The sequence below is a fragment of the Dromaius novaehollandiae genome, chromosome 2 (genome assembly GCF_036370855.1).
Source record: "Dromaius novaehollandiae isolate bDroNov1 chromosome 2, bDroNov1.hap1, whole genome shotgun sequence".
In the NCBI taxonomy this organism is placed as follows: domain Eukaryota; kingdom Metazoa; phylum Chordata; class Aves; order Casuariiformes; family Dromaiidae; genus Dromaius; species Dromaius novaehollandiae.
Window position 1 is genome coordinate 132,891,161 of NC_088099.1, and position 20,746 is coordinate 132,911,906.

Below are 20,746 nucleotides of genomic sequence, written 5' to 3' on the forward strand. Positions count from 1 at the left end.
TCATTACTTTCTAATCAGTTATATAGTAATACATATGAAATACTGATAGTTAAAATACTGTAGGGAGTGCTGACCTCTCGAATATCTTGGTCCAGTCGGTAGGCAGTTCTCAAATGTAAAAAATAGACCAGTGGACTATAATAAAGCATATGTTTAGGATCTTTCTTTAGACTAGTTCATCAGATCAGATCTTAATTTACTTTATAAAAAATATGTAACTGTTGTTACAATACTTTACATATACAGTAGGGCTGGAGCTTTGAAATGTGATAAAAAGTTGTGTTATCGTCTCTGAAAGTACAATAAAGTGTTCTTCCAAAGGGTTTTTTTTTTCGCATTCATTTACAAGTGAGAATTAGTTGGCTTCATTTTACACTTATACACCCCTGTATGCATGCATGCACACACATATACAAACACACACACATTCTGTCTGTGTATGTCTGTCTGTCTGTCTCGCAGCAGAAAACAGAAAAGAAAATCCCTTTACACTTCCTTGGGTTGAATGACTTAAGCCTAGAGCATCCCATGACAATGTGTGGCTAAAGATACCACACAGACGTAATTAACGTATACCATCCCAAATCCCCAGGATAATTATGTGTTAATGTTTATGGAGCTAATGGTCAAATCTGTAGGAAAAAAGCTTTAATCAATGACAAGTGAACTTGTTGAGATAGAAGAGAATGTTAAATTTATCTGTGGAAAGTCCACTGTTAAGCTAAATTTTTCTTACTGACCTTGCTTGACTTGCTGAACTTCAAGATTTAATCAAGGAGACAGATCAATATTTAAGGAACATGTGAAATTGCTATCACTGAAGGTTCATCGAAGGTAGATATTCATCTATTAGAGCTAAATTAGGAATTAAAAATGTGATCTTGGTAAATTGTAGGGAAATAGTGTTGAATATGTCCTTTCCAACAATAATTCAATAAAATGCCAAACTGCTGAAAAACAGAAAAGCAGTGAAAAGCATTATAGAATAAACAAAATGCTGTTCACATGGAATATATAAACTATCAGACAATTTATTTCTTGAAAAGAATATATATTGTTGTAGCTGGCTTGGATAGTACAGTGGTCATTATTTAGTCTTTCCATTGCCAAGATCTCCTTGTGAAAGGAGAGGTTTCTAATAGAAATTCAGGACTGGAAAGGATGTGCCAGGAAACTTGTCCCTACCTCATGCTGTCCAGGGCAACCTCATGCAACCTCCGTACAATTCTTTTAATAAATAAGGATTAACAATATTATACATCTTAACTGTTGCCAATGGATCATGAAGAGCTGCAACATTCATAGTCATCGGATAGTGGCTGAAAGAATTCATTCCCCTTATCATTTGGGCTAACTCCAGACATACTGCAAATGAACGCAGGCAATAAGCATGAACAATCTACTGGTAGCCCACTGCTATTACAACTTATATTTTGAGGAACATATGTTATAATCATAATGCTTCCATTTCAAAGTCTCAACCAAGAAAAGATCAAACTATAATGATACACTGTATGTAACCCAAAGGTAATACATAACTTTTCTGACCCTTATGTAAAGACACGATTTTTAAAAGTTTCCTCAGAGAAAATTGCTGTATTTTGTAGTGCTCAAAAGATGAAAATTAATATATTCAGTCTGCAGTTATTCTGTATATCTGCACTGCTTTTCTGTACTTCAGTTAAATACTGTAAGACTACATTTTATTGCAGCCTTTCCCTTGTACTTTGAGAGAGTTGTAAAGATCAGAGTACCACGTCTTTGAAAAGCTTGAAGAAAATTTAAACACAAACTCTCCATACATTATCTTTGATTACAATATTGGAGATTATGTAAAAAATTACCTTTGAAAACACAAACACACACAGTCATTTCTTACCTTGTACCTGAAATGAAAGATCTCAAAGTAATTATGTAAGATGACGCCTGAAAATTTTTAGGAAATAATTCATTATCTGAAGAGCTTTCAATAGCTTTTTATTTCCTTTATTGATTGACTGCTAAGACTGAGTCAAACACGTGCTGTCCCCATGGTTGATTTGTATTGAAAAAAGTTTCATTTTTCCTTCTACTTTGCTGGCTGCATAGTGAACATAAGTAATATACTACAAGAATGCCTTCTCCTAGAGATATGTTTGTTTTGTTATATGTTTTGCTTTCTATTAGCTCCCTTATATAAAGTGTTTCTTCTTTAGCTTAAGAGCTAGACTTGTGTTTCTGTTGCAATAAGCCTTTAGTTTCAGCCTTTAAATCAAATGTGGTCGGATTAATGGTCATATGCCATTAGTTAGTTAGAACAAGGGAAAGGACTCTCTTCAAAATACAAATGACAATAAAAATTGGCTACAGTCATGGCAGGGGAAGTATCATACCAGAAGGCTACTGGGGACGATATTTCACGATTGCCACCTAGTCCAGATTTTCAGTACCAGTGCCAGAAGGAGAGGTGGGGCTTTCTGTTTTGTCAGGAGAACTTGGCAAGGAGGTGGGTACAGCAGGGATGGTAGCCAATAGTAAGTTGTGGGGAGTATTAAATGTAAGCACAAGGACGAAATTATAGGCTGTTTTATGTAGAGTGAGATAAGAATAAACTGGGTTGGGTGAAGAAGTGTGCGAATGTGGTCAGAGTTTGGATGCCTGAGGCTGAGGTGAAGGCTTATTGGAAAGGTTGCAGGTTAGGTTGGGAGGGAGTTTGGAGTGGTGTAGCCAGGGAGGAGCTCTGTGGATGTGTCCAGGTTTTTGGATGATTTCTGTTTAAGGCAATTGCTGCCTGCTTCTCTCCCTCTGCTCTGGATTTCTTATCTCCATATGTCCCTACTTAGCAGCCCCGTCAGATCCTTTTTTTTGGTGATGTATAAAATATTGCAGCTACAACAGCAACACTGAACAGGAAAGTGGCAGCTGTATGTAGCTTTCTCTGTTTATGGATCATTACAGTGTTGCACCTGCTGAGCCTCTTCTTCCCAAGCATCCCATTTTCTTCCTTCGCAGAACCTCACTTTGCTGCTGGCATACAATGGTCAAACATGTTGTGGAAGGGGAGAAGAAACAAGCAGTGTTTCTGGCCAGTACCTCCAATCTCATGAGGCTTCTCTTATCACATTAAATAAAGGGGAGGGACAAAAAAATTGGTATCATCAGCTCAGTTCTGATGTGAAAAAAAATATTTGAGGTAATAATGCAAGAATTTAGATCCACAAAGTCCACACTGTGTTTTCATCATCTCAGCATTTTTTTTGGCAGCAGAAGGCAGTCAGCTTCAATTCATGCATAGAGAATTGAAGCACAGAGAAAATAAGTCTGACCAAGATTACACAGGATTGGATCTCCTGAGTCCTAGGGTAGAGCCTGGATTATGGACCAGTTTTTCATGTGAATGATTCTGAGGGAATTATCCTCTTTTGTTGATATGGGGATAGAAAGCCTTGGCTGACTTTGTCTAATCTATTTTATGATTGCTTTTTTTTTTATTTTTCTTAAGGAGTTTATTATTATACTGTATTAGGAGAATATCACTGCATCCAAAGGGCCTGTTCCTTTACCAAAGGAGTGTAGGCTACTTTTTTCTACTGACATTTGACTGATATGAGTTTGGTTAGTAAAAACTGCAATCTTTTAGGCATACAAATGGTATGAACTTGGATACCAAAGAGGTCACTTCGCATCTGTGTGGCAGCGCTCCCTCTACAATGTCAAGGGACTGAAAGCTCAACCTTGGTGGACAGCAAGGGAAACCGGTTATACAGAACTGGTGAAGGTGAGGAGTTTATTTCATTTTATTCTGTTTTTTTTTTTTTTTTTTTTTAATGACAACTATAATCTAAGATCTTAAGCAGAGAAAATGCTGAGTAATCCCTTTAAGGTATGAATCACGGTAAGAGAGTACAGACACTAAACCTAGACTGAGCATAACAGTTAACTAAGATACTTAAATAAGATAAGGAAGATCATCTCAAGGTGTTTTAAAAATTGAGGATGGGAGCACATAAATACAAAATTCACATGGCAGAGAACTGTAGTGTCTCGAGTAAAAAAATGACAACAAAACCCTTGTGATGGCTGGGACACCCATTGTGAATTTTTAGTTAGTCAGGAAAGGATGTGTCCTTCATTCTTTGTATAATACTCAGTGACTTCTTTGGGAGCTTTTCATTGCATAAGAGAAATAGATTTAGATTCCCAGTGACAAACTGAGCAAAAGAGAACGACATTGTAGTTCTTCAAAGTTTTTTTTTATTTAATGCAAGATATATGTTGGTTATTATTTATAGTAATAATTTATGCTCCAAAATTGTGCAAGACTTTTTTACTTTAAAAAGCCAGAAATCCCTAAGCAGATCTTTACTAATTCCTTTAAAAAAGTGAGAGAAGTACCTTTTTTGTGTAAATTTTGATTATTGATATGTGGTTTAGCAGAATTCTTCTGCACAAATAATTAAAAATATGAACACTTATTGACAAGAGACATGTTCATTCAGAGTGGTTGTTGCACTGTACGTCGTTACATATGTTATAACCTACCATGAAAGACTGATTTTTTTTTAGAGAAATTAAATTTAAAAAAGGAAGATTAGTTCCTTTCATGGTTTTGATGGCAGCACGAATAAAGGTAGGAAATTTAGATTAAAGGGTGATTCTCCACTGTAATCTGAGTCATAGAAAAAAACTATTAACTTTATGGACTAGCATTTGAGAAAAAATTGAGATGTACATGTATTAGAAGCGTTCTTGAGATATGTGTAAGGGTAGATACTGCCTGCTGTAAAGAAGAGACCAATAACTTCTTTTTGTACTTTTGCCCACAAAAAGGAGGGAATATGTATCATGGTAGTGACATTTCAGAGCTATGGGTAGTGACATTTTAGAGCCCTTACATGTAAACCATTCAAATCTCTTACTCACAGAAGGTAACTTCATCCTTGTTGTGAGGGAACAGTCAGGTTTGAATGCTGAAAAAAATAGATTTCCTGTTATAAAATGGCCAAGGCTCCACCTTGAGGAAATTTTTTCAGTTGGATCAGACCATGTACGGAGGCCTTGGTTTGGATCAATATCCTTTATAGCTTCTAGAAGAGCCTTCCAGAAGAACTGCAAGGACAGAAATTTGCCCTCTGAGCTCCAGAGTCCAGCTCCATCCCTCTTCCAGGCTGTCCTCATGCTTCGTTGATGCTTCCTACTCCCATTCTCTGGGCAGAACCCCTAATGTGTGCCTGCTTCTGCCTTACATTCAAGCTGTCTTTACTATGCATGTATAGTCTTACCACTCTGGCATATAAAATAACTATTTCTTTAATGTTTGCTATTGAATATATCAAAATAAGGATTTGGAAAATAAAACTGAAACTGCTGCACAGTACTTCTAAGCTTCTTTCCTCCATTGTGCTGAGAGATGTTGTGATATTTTAATTTTTAGCTGTTTTATTGGTAATAGGTATGTCCCTGAGCCTGGGCCATATTGAGGCTGCTGATTTATTTATATGTGTATTATAATTTGGAGCCATTAAGTTTTACAATCTTCAGAGTAACCTTCACAGTTGAAAGTATAAATCCAAAATATAAGTTAAATGGATCAGAAGAAGAATATTTGTGTTGCTGTGTTTCCCCCATGACTCAAAACAGTATTTGAATCTTTGAAAGAAATAAAGCTTGATTCTAATAACGTAGTATGCTGCAAGCAAAATTTGAGGTAACATTCTCCAGAGAGTGGCAACAAAGCCATTGAAGACATCTGTTTTATTAATTTCCGTAATATTCTGACTTCTGTACATATTTTGGTTAAAAAAGGTTATTTCCCCATTCCACAGAGCAAAAACCAATCTGCAGTTATTTTTTACTGCTTTATCTCAATATATACATCTAACATCTGTACAGAATGTGTGGGAAATGCTACCAAATCAGATTGATAGAATTTGACATTGAAATGGCTGTGTGAAGAATGAAGCAGTGGAGGCTCTGACCCTCTTTGTCTGTCTTTTACCCCTTATTGTTAAATGTGCACAAATTATTTTCAGTATCTTGGTAGCTTAACAATGCTTACTGAGGATTTATTCTAAACTAAAACAATGCTAAATCCAGATTCCCTCACATACTCTGACAACTATATTTTTGTTCATTGTATTCCCTAACACAGCTGCAGTCAGCCATGTTCCAAACAGTGACATGTTATAGCACAGACCTAACTTAATTTTGTTGTAAATGGTCATGTGTTTTCTTGTTTCTGGAGATGGATATATGAATTTGAACAGTGACTTGCTTTTTCTAGGTAGAAACCTGAAGAAAAAAAAATTTTTTTTCAGTACTCCCAATCTAATAAAGTTCTTCTGAGGGGGATTCTATTCACCTAACTGTAGTCATAAAACAGTGAGGCATATTATCCGTGCTAGTTGTCTAGGTTATATGCCAATTAAAAAAAAGTTATTTCCAGAGGGTGTTTCATCGCTCATATGTTAGGATAGATAACTATCTTAGGATGGCATGTCTTCCTTTCTGGTATTATTTTTCCTACTCTTTACTTAAAAAAAAAAAAAAGAAAAAAGAAAAAAAAAAAGGCCTAGACAAGTAATTTAGGCGTGATGTTTAACTGCTTGATTGGCAAATCTAAAGAAGACAAATCTCATACTTTTTTACTTCACTATACCTACTATGGTAATGTCCAAAAAAATTTAAAAAAAGACTGTGAGACTATATCAATAACGTTTTAAAAGTGGGTGTATGATGCTGGTAAATCCTCAATAGCATTTGCATGCTTATGGAAAGTGGGTCTTTTTTTCTCTCTAGCTGCTGCTGAAGTTTTGTAGTTTCCTTGAAAGAATGGGAAAGAGCACCTGATTTCTCAGGGAGCAGAAAATATAAACCTTCAGCTTCGGAAGAGTGTGTTAAGTGACTCATGTCAAGCGTGCTGTTAATGTGTCTAATCTACAGTATTTGAGGGCTTTGGATCCGGAGATTCAAAAAACTCTTTCTTGTTTGAGCTCAGCTACTCTTATCTTTGAACACCTATCCCCTTCCCTTGGTGCAATTAGTTTTCCTCTGCCAATCTTAGTGATTCACTGCATCATCTCTGTTATCTTTTGTAGAACCTCAGTAAAGTATTATTTTTTCTGATCTAGTGCCCAGTATAAAACAAACATTTTCACCAGTCTGAAATGAATACATACATGGTGACCTAGGTAACTGTGTCCTTTCTGCATGTTGCATCTTCAACTTTTGGAAGGGATCCAGATGACGCTTTGCCAACAATGCACTACAGTGAATAGCTGTTTGATTAAAGTAGGTCTTGCATTGTCAGTTTTCTCTGAAGACTTAGATTTTATTAATTAAAAGTTTCAAGCACAGCAAGAAAATCACAGAAAGAAAATGAAAGTACTGACAACCACACATATCCATAAGGTTTGCTGTAGAGTGACAGCTAGGGCTCAATGGTTTAGCTAAAAAACGCTAAACATTCAAATTTAATGGAGAAATTAAGTTGAAATCTGTGTGTAATTGAAATGTCTTAAAGTGTACCTGAACACTTTAGGAGGAGCCTTGTGCTGAAAAGAGCAAAGCTATTAAGCATGCACTGTTGTCGTGATGCTGATGTATAAACACTGTGAGTGACCGAATGAAGGCGAGGGATCTCTTTTGAACAGTTTAAAATACTGCCTCTCACCTGGAGGCTACTGTTCCCCAGCTGAGACATTGTCTCATCAACAACAGAGCATGACAGCTTTCCTACTCCGTTTCAGTGGCAAAGTGAAATGGGTTCAAGCCTTCACCATGATTTTATTTTATAGTCTAATGGATTAAAATGCATGTGTGGTCAGCAGTCATACCTCACATGAGGTGTAGTACCCTATTAATATTTGCCTGCACCATTTGTCACCTTTCCCTAAAAACGGTTTGACATCATAGAGTAAGGTTTTTAATACAATACAGTTGCACATAAAACTGAATCAATATTAAAAAATCCCTATTTAAATATAGTAATATCTTTGCCAATAAAATCTATAGTATTGCCAGATGTAAAGCAACTGTAAACTTCCATTATCATTAGAACTCTATTAAAGAGCCATATGGCAGGTTATGGGAATCAGCTGCTAGGAAATAAGTACATATGCTCCAAATGCCATTCATTTGCCACCAGATTCTTCACTTGAAATCAGAATATTGCACCAAATATAGTATGAATTCACTGTTTTTAACCTGAGACTCAAATCTCCACGTATTATGGAGCATGAGCATATTTAACTTTTTTCTGTAGTTTTTGGCTCAAGAGGCTTAAGCCCATCAAGAGCCTTAAGCCCATTATATTTTAATAGTATCATGCATTCTCAACATCCAATATATGCATAAGAGTGTGTGAAATCAGGGATATCAAGTCTGTGCTGTGTTTGAACTCCTGTAACTCTCCACTTCCTTTGTGCTTAGGGGGAGTTGCATATTATTTGCAGTAAGGCATTAGTTTGTTTTAAGGACAGGGTCCGGATTCTCAAGAGTACGGAAGCACTGTTGATTTCAGTGGCAATTATATCTAAAACCATTGAGGAGTTAGGTGAAAATCAATAATATTCAAATCACTTTGACTCCAACATGGTAGGGAAAGAGCCTTAAAAGAGCCTTTCCTTAAAAGGAAAGGAGAAACATGCAACTTCACAAGTCGCCTTTCAGCCTGTGTCACTTCTGAAGCATTAAAGGTGACAAAGAAGCTATTACCTGCAACTCTGTGCTCTTCATGTATGTTCTTGTCAGAGCACTCATGTCTGTATGGGCAAATGCTCCTTCTTACGTTTTTCAGGCAAGTGAGAGGGAGGAGTTTGAGGAAATAAAGATGAGGTGGTACTTATATCTTTCACAGTTTTACAGTTTTTTGATCTGTATCACTTCAAATTGAGGTCTGCATAAATGTAAGTTATTCATTTCTTTCTCTTCCCCAGCCAGTACAAAATCAGGTACTCAAGCTGATATTTTCATTTGTAGCTATGGTAGCACTAAACCAGTACCAGTGCAGGTGAAGTACTTATCTATGATTAGGTGGGAATTTTCAGTCTGCTTTTTCTTCCTGCAATGTAGAAAAGTCAATTTTCCACAGATATTGTTGAAAACTTTTCTACTTAATGTTAATTGTTAAAGTAGTGTAATGGAAACCCAACAGAGGGAGAGAATGGAATGAATGCATCAGGAAAAATGATAATTATAAGTGTTCTTCCCCTGATACAGATTGATGAGAGATAATGCTATCCACTAGGAAGAAAAAAAAAATACTGTAATACTGGAAGCTTAATCCTAATTTTCCTAAACCACAGCCTGCCTAAAAATCTTCTAGTGAGAGTTAGTCGTTTTATTATAGAAAGCATGTTCTGTTAGTAACTTTACTTTCTAAGCCTTTTATGGTATATCAAGGTAAAACCTGTTTTGTAGGATCTACTTGCTGTTGTCTTTCAATGGAAAAAGATCAAGTAGAAAATGCAACTGTTTAATTGAAAACGGGAAGGCTAATAACCCATATAGATTTTTAAGGCTAAAACCAGGTGATGATTATATCTTCTAATCTGACAGTGTAACATAGGCTTTTGAGTTTCATTCAGCGTTACACATCATGCAAAAAGGCAGTGTGGACACACACCTTAGCTTATTTTCTGCATGAAATGGATTGAGAATGCCTTACAGAAGTGCTTTGTTCATGAGCACAAAGGAAAATGCGAACTATTCATCCAAAAGAAGATTTAGTGAATAAAGTAAGCAGCTGGGAAAGAGAAGTCACTTCATTATTATTGAGTCCCATTGTTACTCTGTGGGTTGTTTCATTTATATTACTGTACCATTAAAATGACTTCTTATTGCTAGAATATGAGGTTTTCTAACATACCAAGTTCTTTACAAATATAATGTCCTAAAGCAGCAGAGAAGAACAGAAGTTTTACATCTACAGTCTTGTGATTTTGGTATGCACAAAGTGCAAAGTGGCTTACACATTTTTAATGGGTATATCCATAAATCTCCCCCTGGAACTTGAAGTAATGTTTGATATTTTTCAATAGGATCAGAATGTGCAGGTGATTCTTTGCAAACCTTTTTGAAGGTTAAATCATAACTGTCAACTATAGTGGCGTGTTTACATTTATCGCCTTTCAACTGTTACATTCTGTCGACACTTTGAGTTTCTGGTTATGCTAGTGGATTTCTTGTCCCGGGAGTGCTTCCAGGTAATAGTGTGCTATGTTTGAGAAGGTCAATACTCTTGTTAGCTTGCAATATAAAATGATCTGTTAAACAGCCCTTGGGCTAATCAAAAAGCAAATTAAAGTGAGGCCTAGTCTGCAAAGAGGTTGGAGATTATTGAAATTTTATGATACAAATGTAATTGAATTTGAAGAATGATGCGAAGGTTGTTTTTACCGCCTTCAAATGCCAGAAGGAAATTGAATATAAGGAAACTTGATAATGATGATGAACTCTTTGTTAGTGCTTTTAAATTAGAAAGTTAAAAAAAGGCAGGGAAAAATAAAAAGGCACTAAATCCAAACACAGCGAGTTCTCACTGCAGTAATATGTCTCTCTCAACAGTCCTTAGAAAAAAACTGGAAGCTCATTCGGGATGAGGGGCTTGCTGTGATGGATAAAAAAAGAAGCCTCTTCTTGCCTGAAGATGAGAATCTACGAGAAAAGGGAGACTGGAGTCAGTTTACCTTATGGCAGCAAGGTAAGACATTTGGTAATTCTTCTTCCCCTACCTCACTCTCTCAGGTTAATATTGCATAATAAGGAATAGCAATGTAGTTCTTCCAGAATCATTTTTTTAATCACTGAATCTATCATTTAAATCTGTGAAAGAAGGGAGCTAATAAAATAGTGTTTGGGACCCCAGCAACAGTGAGCGTGGATCCTTTATTCTAAACTATGTTGCCCCCAAACACTTCTAAGAATCCCTTGAGATGGTATTCATCTCTTGGCAAGGTTGCCAGAATCGTAGATGGTAATGCATAGCACAGATCAGCCTGAGGGAAGACAGGAGAGCGGGAGAAGATGTATCCTTAATATTGGGTTGCCAGCAAGGTGAGACACTATAATTCAGAAATTATATGAAGAAAAGAATATGAGCTTTAATAAGCCTGCTGCTCTGTCCCTGAGCTGTGAAGTGGGAGTCCCGATTATTGGAATGTCCATAACTTCTTATAGGACTTTGCATATTAAAGAGTATTGAAAGCTAAAATATTATAAGCAAGGTATATCAAAATATAATCTGATGTTAAAATGATATGCTGTTGATGGCGTTTTTGATCCTTTTCCTATACAGCCTGATTAATGATCATTCTTTGAAAATCATATTTGAAAATGATAAGTCTGCTCTTCTCCACAAATAATTTATAAGCAAAGATGTTGCACGATGCTCTAATATTACTAAGTATCAGTACTTCTGTTTCATGATCTGTAAAATGGAAATAATAATATTTATCTGTCTTTTCGTGTTAGCTCTTTGACAGCTTTGTTACTATTCTAAAATGTAGAACATAAGAATGTTCATTTATTGTACTTACCAATGCTCTAGTAATTATTTTCACTAGGAAGAAAAAATGAGAATGCTTGTAAAGGTGCTCCAAAAACATGTGCTTTACTGGAAAGATTCCCAGAAGCTACTGGTTGCAGAAGAGGGCAGGTATTTAGCAAACTTCTTCATTTTTTTGCAATTTCCTAATGCTGGGAGCAGGTGATGTTGAGGAATGTGTGCAGAAGGATGCATTACCTTGATACATTTAAAGATGCCTCAGACACACAATGAGGTTAACACAGTAAAAATATGCTCAGTTTTAGCCTAAGTAAATATGTCATAAAACATGTTAGCTGAAGCCTTTCTATGGAATTTTTAGTTGAGCTATTTTATTTTGCATTAGCTGTGAGCCTAGAGCATGTAAATGGTTAGCTGCCATGGGTCAACTGATAAGAAATAACTTACTAAACCAGAGTCATAAGCAACCTGGACTGACCTCATAACTGACCCTGCTTTGAGCAGATGGTCAGATCGTTTCTGTAGGACAGAATTTTTCATTGTTCTTTTTTTTTTTTTAAATAAATTATTATATTATATCCTTAATGAATAAGATAAAATAACTTTCAGGTTACAAAATTAAGAATGCAAAAGTTGGAAAACACAGCTTAATGCTAGCATAATCCTAATTCAGAGCCTTGTGTAAGTGTTCATCTTTTCCATCAGACTTTTGATGTGCAGAAACTGATGGCTAGTGTTCTGGGAATGAATGAGGTATTGTTTCATTGATTTGTTGTAAAAGCTATTTGTAGTAAATAGTAACTGATGAGAGAGGGTCTCATAGTCAGTGTAGCTGACCCCAAAAGTACTGCCGTATATGGCATCCATGGCCAAAAATGGATCTGTCCCAAAAAGCCAATTCTATTTGTCAGCTACTCTTTTGGTCATCATTTTTTGTCACCCTGTATGTTATCACTGGGACACAGTTTGCAGAAGTACTGTATATTCACAGCTACAGCTGTAGTCCAGGAGAGATGTATTTTGAACATAAAAATATTAAATAGTTTGAAAAGTGATGGCCTAGAAGTCTTAAGTTTTACATTTAGTATTAGGGGATGTGTAGGACAATTTTGGCCTTATATTAGCCATGCCTCAGATTCTTAGAGGTAAAATAAATTAAAAATATCACCTAACCTCCAGAAAATGTTTCAAAGAAAAAAAAAATCATTAATGTACTGAAGCACTTGGAGGTGATGGAAGAAAACAGGAGAGGAAGTTAGGAAAAAAACAAGGAAATTAAGAATTCTGTGGTAGAGGCACTGTTTGGATGATTTACATTAAGTAGCTTTTGGCACCTTGCAAATGACACAGATAGAAAGAAATATTGAATAATTAACCACCTACTCAGTGCAGCTGAGAGACTGTATAGAACAACAGCAAGTGATCATACCTAAAGATGTTATCATACTTCTTAAAAACAGCAACAAACTGAACATAGCAAAGTTAGTTTTAATTCTGGGCATTTCTTAACTCTTCAGAGTTTCACTTTACAGTCATAACAGGACTTGGCTGTACTTCAGAAATATTGATATATTATATATAGTGCTTGAGTACAAAACTTGCATATAATTCACAGATATATCCAGACTGATCTATGGAGACAAATAACATACATGACATCAATCATTCCAGAATACTGATATGTTGCCATTATAAAATTATTTATCTGGGATATTAGTAACTTTCTTGCATAGCCAGCAATAGCAGTTATTTGAGTTGTGTTAGGGTCTGGCAGGGGAGTCAAGTTAACACATCTCAGCGTAGCACAGACAGCGGAATGGAACATTTGTGTTCACCTTGGCTAAAACCTCAGATGTTGAAAATGGTTAAATTGCATTAGACAGATACTCTCTTCTGCTTACTTTGCTGTAGTTGGAGAGCAAGTAACACCTTACACCACAAGATTTATCAAAGTTACCGTGTCCCAACCAGCTATGCAGATTTCTCAGTTGATAGGAGGTTGTGGATGCTTCTCACCACCGCCATGTGATACTCACGCTTCCTGTTCATTGGGTTGTCATCGAATCACAGACTCACAGAATAGTTGGGATTAGGAAGGACCTCTGGACATCACCTAGTCCGCCCCCCTGCTCAGAGCAGGGTCAACTAAAGCAGGTTGCTCAGCACAGTATGCAGGCAGGTTTTGACTGTCTCCAAGGAGAGAGGAGCCCAGAACTGGACACAGCACTCCAGATGTGGTCTCACCAGGGCTGAGTAGCGGGGAAGCATCACCCTCCTAAATTTGGTGGTGATAGTCTTCCTAAAACCAGCCCAGGATGCTGTTGGCCTTCTTTGCTGCAAGGGCACCAGGTATTTTTCAGGCAGGTTGCTTTGTAGCTGGTCGGCGTCTAGCTTATACTGATGCATGGGGTTGTTCCTCCCCAAGTGCAAGATCTAGCATTTCCTTTTGTTGAATGTCATGAGGTTCCTCTCTGCCCATTTCTCCAACCTTTTGAGGTCCCTCTGAATGGCAGCACAACTATCTGGTATATCAGTCACTCCTCCAAGTTTTCTACCACCTGAAAACTTGCTGAAGGTGCAGTCCGTCCCATCATCCAGGTCATTAATGAAGAGGTTAAACAGTATTGGCCTCAGTATCAAGCCCTGGGGTGCACTGCTAGTGATTGGCCTCCAGCTGGACTTTGTCCTACTGACCACAATCCTTTGAGCCTGGCAGTTCAGCCAGTTTTCAGTCCACCTTACTGAGGACTTTAGTCCATACGTCATCTGTTTGTCAGTGAGGGTGTTATAGGAGACAGTGTTGAAAGCCCTACTAAAGGCAAGACAGACAAATCCATTGTTCTGCCTTCACCCACCAAGCCAGTCATCTCATTGCAGAAGGCTGGTCAAGCATGATTTCCCCTTCATAAATCCATGCTGACTATTCTCAGTCACCTTCTTGTCCTTCATGTGTTTGGAAATGGTTTCCAGGAGGGTTTGCGCCATCACCTTTGCAGGGATCAAGGTGAGGCTGACTGGCCTCTGATTACCTGGATCCTCCTCCTTGAAGATAGGAGTGACATATGCTTTCTTCCTTTTAGTCCTCAGGAACCATCCCCAACTGCCATGACTTTTCAATGATTATTGAGAGCGACCTTTCAATGGCATTGGCCAGTTCCATCAGCAGGTGTGCCCCATCAGGTCCCATGGACTTGTTTACATCCAGTTTGTTTAAATATTCCCTAACCTGATCCTCCTTTACTGATAGTAAATCTTCCTTGCTGCAGATTTTCCCTCAGACCTCAGAGGCCTGGGATTGCTGAGGGCCAGCCTTGCCAGTAAAGACTGAAGTGAAAAAAGCACTGAGTACCTCAGCCTTCTCCATGTCTTTTGTCACCAGCTTCCCTGTCTCATTTAGCAGCAGACCCATGTTTTCCCTAGCCTTCCATTTTCTGCTGGTATACCTCTAGAAGGCCTTTCTTGTTGACCTTCAACCCCTCACCAGATTCAACTCCAGATGGGCTTTAGCTTTCCTAACCCCATCTTCTGCATGCTCAGACAGTGTCTCTATATTCCTCCTGAGTTATCCATCCCTGCTTCCATCTCTTGTATGGTTCCTTTCTATATCTGAATTTAGTCCGGAGCTCCTTGTTCATCCATGCAGGCCTCCTGCCACGTTTGCTTGATTTCCTGCTTGTTGGGTGGACCATTCTTGAGCTCAGAGGAGCTGATCCTTAAAAGTCAACCAGCTCTCCTGGACCCCTCCTTTCTTCAGCAGCGTTCGATCGGACTTTTCCAGGCAGATCATTGAGTAGGCGAAGCCTGTTCTTCTGAAGTCTGGGGTCGTAAAAGATCACAAGTATTTTTTTCTTGATTCCTCCTCTCAGAATCCTGGACTTCACCACATCGTGACTGCTGCAGCCAAAGCTGCTTGCAGCCTTCACATTCCCCTTGTCTTCTGAGAGAGGCTACCTGCCAGTCATTTTGGCTAACACAGGACTTGGGCTGAATTTAGCAATGGTCCATGCCTTTAAATGACAAGAGCATCTATAAATCTTTCAGCATAAAAGAAGATATTTTTCTGCTCGTAGTTAGGAGCTAATTGTTTGCAGTTTGAAATTAATCCTGATGGTTTTAAACAAAATGATAAGTGTACTTTCTCTCTCTGTCTCTGTCTCTCTGTCTCTGTCTCTGTCTCTCTCTCTCTCTCTCTCTCTCTCTCTCTCACCCACCCACCCACCACATTTTTTGTAGTGTTGAATGCCTTTGGGATGTGAGAAAGCTCAGTTGTTGCTGAGACCCTAACACAAAGTGATGTTGCACTCTCAGTCTCATCGTGGGTGAGAGGTGAAGTTCTGGGCTCTGAGCAGAAGGCTGGTGAAAGTAACGTTATTGAAGGTCACTGTTTCTTTCTGCAGATCAAGTATTCTGTCATGCATCCAGGGACTCATGTCTGGCCTCACACAGGGCCCACCAATTGTAGACTAAGAATGCATTTGGGCTTGGTGATACCTAAAGAAGGCTGCAGAATTCGATGTGCCCAAGAGAACAGGTGAGGTGGTTTTTTTGTTTGTTTCCCCCTGCTCCCCCCCTTTCCCAAGCCTGAAAAAGGATTGGAATGCATATACCAATAAGGAGGTACAATATGTTTCATTAAACTAGCAATTTGCACCCTAACTCTTTGAACAAACATATAAATGTTAGTTGCCAAACAATGCCAAAGTGATCTTTGGAAACAAAAGTGCTCTTCTCTGCTATGACTTGGAAATGACATTTTTTTTTGTCCATGAAGTTTCTGTGTTTACTTTTACAGTGTCAGTCTAATATACTCACCAACTTCCTTTATTTGTTTTTATTTTTTGACTTAGAATTCTTTGCTTATCTAGCAGAAGCTGAGACTAAGCTATGCCTGTATTTTTACCACTGTGACAGCAGAATATTGTCATCTTTCCACAGAGGCCTAGTTCCTAGCTGGTGTTATTTGGTATAATTCGGTTAAATATATTCTAGTTGAAGCTGATTTACATATATGATGGTTTTAGCCCAATGAGTTACACTGCTAGGAAGTTTACCTTAAAGTGCATTTTGAGTAAGAATTCTTACACCTTAGGGAAAAATTATGCTGACTTAAAAAAACATTTTGTCTCTGTTTGCTCAGTACAAAAAGCAAAACAAAATGCAATGACCTAGACATTTACAGTCAGGGAATATGCTCCCCTGGGAAATATAAGAAAATCCCAAACTTTAGAATGTGATAGATGTTTACATGGTATTATTAAATACAGCCAGAAAAATATAGTATTATCTATATTACTACTTGCTTACAGACTTTATTTTCTGAAACTTATGCTGTTTAATATCTAGAGATGCATTTTTGGAAGATCCTGTGTCTTGCCTGTATGCATCTGAGTGCAACAAAATTTAAATTTGAATTCTTTTCATGGTACTATTGTACAGATATATTTGATATTGAGAAACGAAATGGCAGTCATGACTGCAATAGATAGAAAAGATTTTTTCAGAACATTTGAAAACAACCGCAAGAATTTGTGAGGAGAGAAATATGCAACTGTTAATAACCAAGATGGTGTCACTACTGAGGTGTTAGGACTCCTGCCAACATATAGCTCATTTAATGATCTGTCACAGTCTTACTTAGTCTCTATTACAGTCTAAGTAGTGATGAACGTGTTTTCTTCCAGCATTCCAACCCAATATCCAAAATAAGTTAAAGGTAGATGTTTGAGTGGAAGGAGGAGTAGCTAAAGGGCTTAGAGGACTAATAGTAAGATGTGGAGTCTTTCCCCTTTGGGTCATTACTGTGAATTCAGGTCAGTGGTGACTGAAAAGCATTACCATCAGATGGCTGTTCGGTGACCTGTGTGAACAAAGTGGTGGTTTTGCTCCCCTTCCAAGGGAGCAGGTGCTCACAACTCACCATCCATTATTATGACTGACACCCTTATTTGTCTTTGTCTGAACAGAAGGGATGGTGATGAGGAAAATTAACTATTCCTCCCTTGGTAGCAACAGCCCCTCAACAGCAGGGATGTGGCGGGGCAAAGTGGAGAAATGTCTGTTGCTGCTGGTATGCAGACAGAGCAATTCAGTCCCTAGGCTGCTGAATATGGCTCATTCTGTATGCATCAAACTCACTCGTTTGAAATGTAAAACTCACATTAAAGAGCTGACTTCGGCCTGTGCTGGCATGTGTTAATTTTAGTTGACTTTGGCAAGAGCTATACATTCAGAATCAAAGACAGGATTTTCCTTGAGAGCATTCAAAGTATGTCTACGAATGAAAATGAAAAGATTTTTTATATCCCCTTCCCCATGAAAGAGGAGGTGGGTGAGTTGCTGTGGAAAGAAATGATGCTAGGAAGAAATCATATCTTGAGCATTTCAGCTCCTCTCCTGATGGTTCAGAGCAGTAGTATGTTAGGCGTTTTAAATATGAGAACTGGCTCAGATTTTAAGGATAGTGTATTGGTGGTCAGAGCTTCTACTCCATCCTTTTGTGGCTTTCTGTCCTGCTGCTGCATATGCAAGATAAAGAATGGAGGCAATGAGAATATTGTGCTAAGTTACCTCTGTGTAGTCAGTGTGGGTGTTTAGAGGGGCAATTTTACTATGCAGCTCATCCTCTGAGAGGCAGGCAGCTTGGCTGTCTAGTACTGTGTTTTATTTGTTTACTTGCAGAAGAGTCTTTTTGCAGCTGGTATGAGTTTGTACCCCACACTGTTATTCGGTACAGCTACAGTATGTTTACATGTTTGAGCCATTATGAATTCCCAGCTCTGTAAACTCTAGTGTACAATGTGTAAAAATGATAGGTAAATAATGTCTAGTTATCAAAATCAAACGTCTTTGTCAGACATGGTAATCCTGTTTTGAAATTAAAGTACAGAGATATAACCCTACACAGAAGTTAGTCTAAAATCCCACCTGTAGCAGGTTACATGAAAGCCGTGCAGATGATACAGGACTCTCTCTGGAAGTGGCTAAGCACTGTACCAGAATAGTATTGTCCCTGTGGTCCCACTGTGAAGTATTCTTCAAACAATGAAGGTGTCTGGAAAATATTCATTTGAATTCTAATGGTGGGTTTTGTAGTTGATCCAAAAGGGGCTAATAGTTCTGTCAACTTTATGACTTTTTCTTTGTTATGCAAAATAGTCCATCCCATTATGATGCAAATGATAGATCCCTATTTTAACCTCCGAAGCTACTTCATCTGGATGATTTGAGGTGTTATTCTCCTTAACTGAGCTACATTTTCAGGATATTTAATGCAGGACTTTTCAGACTTGATTTAATAAAAAACAAAGTTAGCTTGATTCTTTACCACATTATACCATTGAAAATGGTTGACTCCTTTTGACTTGAATAATACCAGTGTAACTTTAGTGCAGTAGTAGGAACTTAAGTCTGTATAACTTAAAACTTTTCTTTGTTTATCACAAAGCTGAGAGGGTTGCAGAAAAAATACAGGATCGTACTTAAAACCTGCTAACGGATCATTATGCAGGCCTTTAAGGCTGATGTCCACCTGCCAGCCAGTGTGACCTTTTCACTATATTATGCTTGTTGGTTTGTCTATTCTTGCCTAAAATATGCTTTGAAGATTGTGTTTCCATTTCTCTTCAGAACACTACAGCACAACTCCATAAATTTTGATGGTTAATATTTTTCTTTTGTTAAGTTAAATATTCAAAAATACTTAGAAGTTCGGATCTCATTTTCACCCTCATTTGAAATAAGAAAAATTCTTTTCATGTGGATGAGCTCAATGAAATGAGCTAAAAAATGTATGTCTCTGTATGATGGTAAGATCTTTGGGTTTTTTTATCATCACTACTGTTTACAATTCCTAATTCCCTTTAAAGGGATCCATCCTCATGGACTGCCTTGCTTCCTCAGGGATCCTGTTAAAAAAACTTTATTAAGTGATCATTGTAGAGTGGCTTTAGGAAATAACATCTCACTGACTGTTAGTTATTACCCCTTCAGGTGAGACAGGATGAATAATCAGATGCATACTTCTGGCCTGCTGCAATGCAAAAGGAATTTGCTTTGCTCATTCCACTGCCTGGCTTTACCATAGACAAACCATGGAACACACCTTCAGTTACTGTGTCTAATTGCGGTAGGTGAGATTGAGCATCTCAAAGGCAGCAACAAATGGCTAAAGCAGAGGCTTCTTACAGTGTTCTGACCTGATCACTAATGGTCGCTGATCATATACTGATTTTTGCAGTATCAAGATTGCAGTTAACCAGGCATTAAAACTTTCAAAATTATGAATCAAGATCTCAACAGGCTGGAGAAATGGGCCAATCAAAACCTCATGAAGTTCAGCGCAGGCAAATGCAAAGCTCTACACCTGTAACAGAATGAATAACCCCTTGCAAAAGTACTGGCTGGGTGATAACTGCCTAGAAAGCAGCTTTATAGAAAAGGACTAGGGGTCCCGGTGGACAGCTAACTGAACACGAGTTAGTAGTGTGTTCTTCTGGTGATGAAGGCTAAACACATACTGGACTGCATTAGCAAGTGCATAGGAAGAAGCCTGAGGGAAGTGATTTTTCCCCTCTCTTCAGCGCTCAAAACATTGCCTCTGGAGCAAGTCCACTTTTGTGCTCTCTGGTACAAGAAAGGTATTGATAAACAAGAGTGTCTCTAGAGGAGGACTAAAAATAAAATGATGATTAGGGGCCTGGAGCATGTGGTGTATGAGGAAAGGCTAAGACAGCTGGTTAGGAGTCTAAAGAAAAGAAGGACAAAGGGGGCAGGGGTCTAATTGTTGTCTTCAACTAATAATGGGTAATTATGCAGAAGACAGAGCGAGGCTTTTCTTGGAGATGTGCAGTCATAGGCTGAGAGGCAATGAACAAAAGTGACAGCAAAGGAAATTCCATCTACATAGAAGAAAAAAATAATTCACAGTGAGGTTGGTCAAACACTGGAAGAGATTACCTGAAGAAACAGTGGAAACTCCATCCTTGCAGATATTCAGAACTTGACAAGAAGCTGAGATACCTGATCTAACCTCAAAGTCAGATCTCATTTCACAACTGTGAAGCCCTGCTTTGAGCAGAGGTTTGGACCAGGTGACCTCCTGAGGTTTCTTCCAACCTAAATTACTTTGTGATTCTACACTTCATATAATTGAAACGAACACAGATTCTTCCAGCCATTAATACCTCTCTTATACATTGCCTCTTGTCATTGCCTTTAAATCCAGTCATTTTGTTATTTTTCCAAACAGAGCTTCTCAGAAGC

The 20,746-nt window shown here is 38.0% G+C and overlaps 1 protein-coding gene across 11 annotated transcripts in view; it reads left to right on the plus strand.

Annotated features, from left to right (window-relative positions):
• ASPH (aspartate beta-hydroxylase) overlaps positions 1 to 20,746 on the plus strand; it is a 117,953-nt gene that overhangs the window by 91,938 nt on the left and 5,269 nt on the right. For all 11 annotated transcript variants that reach the window (XM_064507490.1, XM_064507481.1, XM_064507486.1 and 8 more), the window contains 4 exons: positions 3,620 to 3,757; positions 10,546 to 10,681; positions 11,544 to 11,635; positions 15,883 to 16,016. In XM_064507490.1, the coding sequence (XP_064363560.1) occupies positions 3,620 to 3,757; positions 10,546 to 10,681; positions 11,544 to 11,635; positions 15,883 to 16,016 (500 nt within the window). The remainder of the gene's footprint in view (positions 1 to 3,619; positions 3,758 to 10,545; positions 10,682 to 11,543; positions 11,636 to 15,882; positions 16,017 to 20,746) is intronic.